The sequence below is a fragment of the Bactrocera latifrons genome, unplaced genomic scaffold, assembly GCF_001853355.1.
Source record: "Bactrocera latifrons isolate USDA-ARS-PBARC rearing strain unplaced genomic scaffold, ASM185335v1 scaffold_104, whole genome shotgun sequence".
NCBI lineage: Eukaryota > Metazoa > Arthropoda > Insecta > Diptera > Tephritidae > Bactrocera > Bactrocera latifrons.
The window spans coordinates 1,049,649-1,056,556 of NW_017534453.1; the positions used below are offsets into that span (position 1 = coordinate 1,049,649).

The window sequence follows — 6,908 nt, forward strand, 5'->3', positions numbered from 1 at the left end:
GTTTACAGTTTTTATGAAGCCTATAAGCTCCTTAGTTAATTTTATGATCCCTTTGTTCACATTTAGCCAAGTCAAGAACCCTTTATTACATTTGGGACTGTTGAAAATTTGTTTAAATCTTATGGGTTCAATCACGCCTTTATTATTTTGGAATATTCAATGACCTTATTTAATATTTACATTTTATGAGATCAATGTTTTTGTTTCCATTTAGCCTTTGTTTACAGTTAGATAAGTCAGCAACCTTTGTTTGTTTGTTAAAATTTAGCAAAGTACACAAAACATTTGTTTATATTTAGCTAAGTCAACAAGGGGTCAATGACTCCTTTGTTTAAATTTGCACCTTTTTGATCACATTTTTCCGAAGTCATTGACTTCTATGTTTATATTTTATGAGAGGAATGACCCATTTTTTACGTATAGACAAGACAACAACCTTGTTTACATTTAGCCAAGGGAACTACTTTTGTCTACATTTGATATCATTCACCCTTTTTTACATTTTTCACCCATTAATAATGCTTTGTTTACATTATATGAAGTCCTTTTTGTTTACATTTAGTCCAGTCCACAACCGTTATTTACATTTTATGATGATTGAGCTATAGTATGGGAAATTATGAAACTTTTTGTGACTGGTTGTCGCTTGTTTTTAATATCTGTTTTCAGAGGCCTGATATTTGTTCGAGTTCGCAGTTGACTTCTTTGGAAGAAAAAATAGAGTTGCAACAGCACTCAACCTTCTTTTCATCAACATTATTTTTGGGGTTTTTTCTCTTCGGATTCCTCAGCTTCTAAGCCATTTTCGCCAACATGTATTTATTACCGAAAGTTTCCATCTGATTTTATTTCTACTAATATAAATTAAACTGATGCATAATAAGTTTCAGAGAGCCAGTTTACCCTTTTTTTGATGAGCTGATACACCTTCGAACAAATTCCGCCTACTAATGTGTATTATGATGAGATAGGATTAATGTATTCCTGAGCCGTTAAGCGGATTTTCGAAGAAATATTCCCACTAATTACACACCACTTAAGCAGTGAAAGCTAACGGTAATGCAGTTGTAGTAATACAAGCCGGCGATATACATAAATTTCTTAAGCAAGTACATATGTATGTACAGCTTTATGGGCACTTAATCACCGACAACTGGTGGATTGTAAAATTGTGTGCACATTGACACACATAAATTAAATGTCAACGACGGCAAAAAGTGAATTTTCAAAATACTTAAAATCTGCTTAATTACCGTTACACACACATACACACATAAATATATGCAAGCATGCCTGCAAACAAGTATGCCACATAATTTAGTGTAACTGTAAACACAAACAATAATTAAATTTCCGAACATTTTTGGCATAATTTCGACTTTACGAGCCAGAGTGTGTTTTTATTGTTGTTGCTGTGGCAGTAATTTCCAGCTGATATACTTTTGTGACGCTCGTATTGTTAATTTGGTTTAGTGTTTTGTTTATAGTTGATTTTTTGCAGACGATCGTAAACTCACACAAACACACACACATACAACGGTACTTTTACGCAAGCCTGCYCGACTTCGTCGACCGTTGAGTCCTCTCTGTGTCCCGTTGTCTTATAGCGGCCTTTCCAATTGCCTTCCAACTGCACTAYTTTGTCTCGCTCTCTCTTTCTCGCTCGCGCTCGTTCTCTTTGCCGCTCTTGCATATATTTTTCGAATTTGTTGTTGCGTTTGCTACAAATGTGCCCTATTGTTGTTGCTATTATCTATTGCTTTCGGCTGCAAAATTGTTGCGGTTTATTGTTGTTGTTGTTGTTGCGTGGCTTAGCGATTGCATGTCGCACTTTCTTCCTAAGTATATAAAAGCGTCGAGCAAGYGGAGCTTTGGTATTATTCAGTGGTAAAAAGTGGCAACGCTCAGTTCGATCAGCACAAAGTAGTGATCTCGTTTCTTGCAACTAAAAACACAAATTGTTTGCAATAACAACTAATATCTATAAAATACCRTTTTGGTGTTAAAATAGCATAATCTAATATACATCTAACTAAGCGCTTAATAAATATTAAAAATAAAAAACTAATTCATTCGCAATGGCACTGAAGGTGAGCAACATGAAAGGACATGCAACAGAATTGTGTAATAGAAAAAACGTTTGAGTGTTGTCTGTGYAAAATGATAATCCGACAGTTTGTGGTATAAAAAAACATGAGCTCAGCAATTATGACTCAAGTTACAGAATTTTAGTTGTCAATCGAAAAAAGTTATTTTGCCCGTTTGTACTGCATTACGCTCATATTGTGATAAATTCTTGAATAATGAAAGGATCATTAAACAAAACTATTATACGCTGTAGCAACAGGTTGCAATAGTATAAAAATAAAATTGACATTTTTTCTTTTAATTTGGAAATTAGTATATTAATATAATATAAAGGCAAGCATGTATAATGGATTTGAAATCATATGTTTAGTAGCGCATCCAGAACTTCTTTCTCTTGCCCGAAGTTTTAGAGAACATGTTTTCATATTGGTAGGATAATATAATATTGAGGTTACTTGCTGAATTTTGCTGATATACATTTTTCATCAATCTCTTATTATTACCGAACTAACATGCTCCGATTTTGATGCACAAAATATCCGTGAATCCACCACTGCATCTGTTACAAAAGCGTTAAAAATGCACTTGATTTTCTGCTCAATTAAATTTACTTCTTTCACAATAACAAATTTACACATATGCAGAGCGAAAGTGGTTTACATAATTAAATGATTCATAATACAAAATACTTGTTATAAGGTTAATAAAAAAATTAATTATATTACATCCTCCATCCTAGATGTCCGCAAAATTTAAAGAAATGCAGTGTAAAATAATATATTAATGAGGCGATTAACATTAAACCAAAAAACTATTCGTAATTTATTTTTGATAAAAGAAACATTACAATGTTTAAAACTAAAGTTAGATTTAGAAATTATTTTAGAAATGAAATCACCGATCAAATTTTTTGAAATATAATTTTTTTTTTCAAAGATACCAATTCGATTAAAGCATCTAACATGTATCTTCTTCTTTGCTGGCGTAAACACCGCTTACGCGATTATAGCCTAGTTAACAACGTGTCAGTAATTTCTTCTTTTCACTTTGTGGCGCCAATTAGAGATTCCAAGCGAACATGAATGCTTGGCCAAAAATTAAAACGTAGATAGTACTTATAATTTGTTTCTGATTTTATATTATCTTGTATACTAAAATAAAATTTAAATATTTGGGTGATCTTGGAGTTTGGATATATATGTGTTTCATTCTGTCCTCTACTTCTTTCTTTACGATAGGAATATCAAGATATTTAAGGATATTTTGATTACGCATSTATCATGGCGAACATGTGATTTTTCTCATAATTTTCGATTAGAATCTTTGTGTTATATTAAAACTAGTTCCACAGAGCGTACCCCAAGTTGAATGTCATACATCCAAATAGGTTTTATGACCGCATTGTATAAAAGCACTTTGCTGTCTACACTTAGTTTAGAGTTTTTATTTAAAAATTAATTTAAATTAACAAGTTATTTTACTAGAGATATGTTTTCTCCACGTTAGTCATCYACCCAGATTAATTACTTCATTCGCTTGTGGCACTAAAATATTATTAATTTTTACTGTATACTAAAATTAGTATATAAAGCCCAATTCCTAGACATTATTTTGACTTTGGAGATTAAGTTGAAAAAACGGAGAAATTACTTAATTCAGAGGTTCTTCAGTTCAAGACACAGGGGACTTATAAATTAAATTAATGAATGCGTTAACGTGGGCTTAACTGAAGTTTTAATGTACAGGTATATAGCACACAACGGCTTAAGAAGAGAAAAGTCAGTTTGAGCGGCATCTAAATACTATCATTGACAAATTTCCTGAAGTTTTCTCCATTTTCCTTGATATTCATCGATCAGTTTATATGTATGCAGCTTCTATCCATTCTGTAGCCTTGTTATATCTATGGTTCCGACAAGCGCAAGACTAAGCTTATGAACTCAAGCAATTATCACTAATTTTAGAAACACCCAAAAGCCCTTTGTTAAAAAAACCATATTTAGGCTTTTAAAAATATAGTTAATGATCTGCTTGGGCATCTCTACTAAAGTTTCACCACCACATATAAAATCAATTCAAACGCAACTTAAAAGAAATTTATAACAATAATAATAAATGTAATCAAGTTGTTATTAGCTAATCTGAAAATATAACAAATAAAAGCTAAGTTAGAATGATCCGATTTAAGTATAATATRCAGCGTTTCGTTCAATAACAGCCTTCTCGTAAAGACAAAATCTTTCGCTATAGGCAGGAATATGTAAAATCACTTGGTGCCAGTCCCAAGCTTTAAAGCGGATGCAGAAAGCCACWACCAATTGATATATCAAGAAAGTGAATGGATAACGTGCCGGTGTTGATGATTACGGAAGAAGTATGGGCAATTTTTTCRGGATGCAATAGTGACTCTTGGAGTACGTGTGGATTGCTGCCTGACCAATAATGCATATTTTGCTTTATTTTGCTTGTCGACTTAGCCATTCCGCCAGAAATGAGTCTCATCGCTGAAGATGATTTTTCAATGAAAATACGGATCATTTTCAAGTTGTTGCTCAGCCCAACTAACGAACATGCGTTGATTTTGATGATCAAGTGATTTCAGTTCTTGCGTCAATTTGATCTTGTAAACATGTAGGCTAAGATCTTTCACAAAATCCGCCACAACGACGACACAGAGATGCCCAACATTTGAGTATGTCGTGTGAGAGATTGATTGGGGTCTTTCTCAATTGATGCGCTAACGGCAACAAAATTTTCGACGTTACTTCTTTGTCCTAGTGGTACGGGAACATTTTGTAATAAGCCTTTGGATTCAAATTTCTCAACTAGAYGCTAAATTATTGATCTGACAGAACGATTATGATCTCTTAGAGAAATATCAAAAGAGCGGCGAAAAATATGGCATTGTTTGCTGTTCCTATTGGTATAATTTTGTAGTTTAATTATAGAAAAATATTTAACGAAATTTATTTTGTTATTTGGCGAAAATTTATTTAGAATTAGACTATTTTTCTTTTTCCATTATGTACCTTTATAACTCTCAGCTTAATATATTCATGATAACTTTACTATTTTTGAAATAGTAACTGACTAACATTCGAATTATATAACCTTACAACCAATTTWATTTTCTTAGGAAACTTTTGTCGCAATTGGACAAATTTTTGAAGTTGAGAAATAGTCATTACTGTTTTTATCTTAAATCATATCTATTTTCGCCTTCACATAATTTTCTACCTTATAATTTTGGTATATTTCAATACCAGGACTGTTAAGAATGGAAATTGTTTTTCTAAATTCACTTATTAASCCAGTTCATCGCTTTCACTTTCAGTATTTGATTTTCGCTTCTGCGCTCTGCCTTACCATGGCTTCACCCATAGGCCACTATTATGAAGGACAAGGTGGCTATGAAGAGCTCGGCGGACACGAACATGGCGGTCACGAGCTTGGTGGCCACGATCTTCACCAAATCGAACGCGTCTCTTTGGGCGAGGAACATCACGGCTATGAGCACGAGGAAGAGCATGTGGATTACTATGTAAGTGCATGCTTATTTCTATTAAAAAATATTTGAAATACGCAGCTAGGTATTACGAATAAATATTAAAATCATTTATCATTTTTTTTTATATACTCATAGGCTCCACCAAAATACGCTTTCAAATACGGCGTGAACGACTTCCACACCGGAGATGTGAAATCGCAACATGAATCGCGCGATGGCGATTCCGTTAAAGGTTAGTAGAATTATATAGTACATTTCGTATGTAGCTCACGTAAATTAATATCTGATGTGTGAAGAGTCTATATAGCGGACAGAAAAGAAAAACATTTTTAATTAATGAAATTGAAATAAGTTAAAAAAGCTTTATTAGAAATGTGTTATATGTATAAATTGGAAAATGTCGCCATTTATCCAAAAATATAGGTAGTAATAACTTATATTCTATAGACGTTATTTGGTACTAAACTATTAGATCAAACAAAATATATTAAAAACATAATAATATAGAAAAAGTTTCAAAAAGCGTTGCCAYCTATTTTGAAATTAAAAGCACGAAAAACTGAAAATTTTAAACAACTAAGCTAAGCTGAAAGTTAAACGTTAAAATTGAAGGCAAACAAATTTCTATGCAAATTTTAGAGAGGGTTGCCACCTACATCAGAAATTGCAGATTATTTGAATTTTGTTAGTAATGTGTTCGCTAATGAAATATTGACTAGCAAATGTTATGTTATTAAATGAAAAATTTTAAAATTTGTTTATGGTGTTGCCATATAATTTTTATAAKCATAAAAATGGTTGCCAGCATGCATGAATTACTTTTTATTTAAGTTTTTGTTTTTATGAGGGAAAAAAGTTTAATGGAGTTTTGCTAGCGAATTCTTGAATAGGGTTGCCAAGTAACCAACATTTTAAATTGTGGTTGTAAAAGGAATATAAAAGCAGATTTTGAGTTAATACTTTATCGGAAAGCAAARTAAAGATTCCTGGCAGGAAATACTGCGAAAATAATTACAGTGTTGCCATATGTCTATATGAATTAAATGGGTCGGCAAATTTAAAAAAAACTGTGTACCTTTAAAATAAATTTTGTGTTTAAAAGAGRGGCGTATGAGTGTTTGCATACGAATATATTGTTAGGGTTGCCAAGTAAACAAAAATTTTGTATTTAAAAATATAAGCAATTATGATCAAGACGGYATGCCGCAAAATAAAGTTGAGATTCTAAAAAGGAAATAATTTTAGATTTTTTTTTTATTCAACAGAGTTGCCTACTGAATAAGTAATAAAAAATTTCATAATATATGTTTTA

General features: G+C 32.0%; 1 protein-coding gene across 1 annotated transcript in view; it reads left to right on the forward strand.

Moving 5' to 3' along the window:
* The first annotated feature begins 1,893 nt into the window (after window positions 1–1,893).
* LOC108968894 (adult-specific cuticular protein ACP-20) overlaps window positions 1,894–6,908 on the forward strand; it is a 5,751-nt gene continuing 736 nt past the window's right edge. The window contains exons 1-3 of the mRNA XM_018933235.1: window positions 1,894–2,090; window positions 5,423–5,629; window positions 5,732–5,828. Of these exons, the coding sequence (XP_018788780.1) occupies window positions 2,079–2,090; window positions 5,423–5,629; window positions 5,732–5,828 (316 nt within the window). The 5' untranslated portion in view covers window positions 1,894–2,078. The remainder of the gene's footprint in view (window positions 2,091–5,422; window positions 5,630–5,731; window positions 5,829–6,908) is intronic.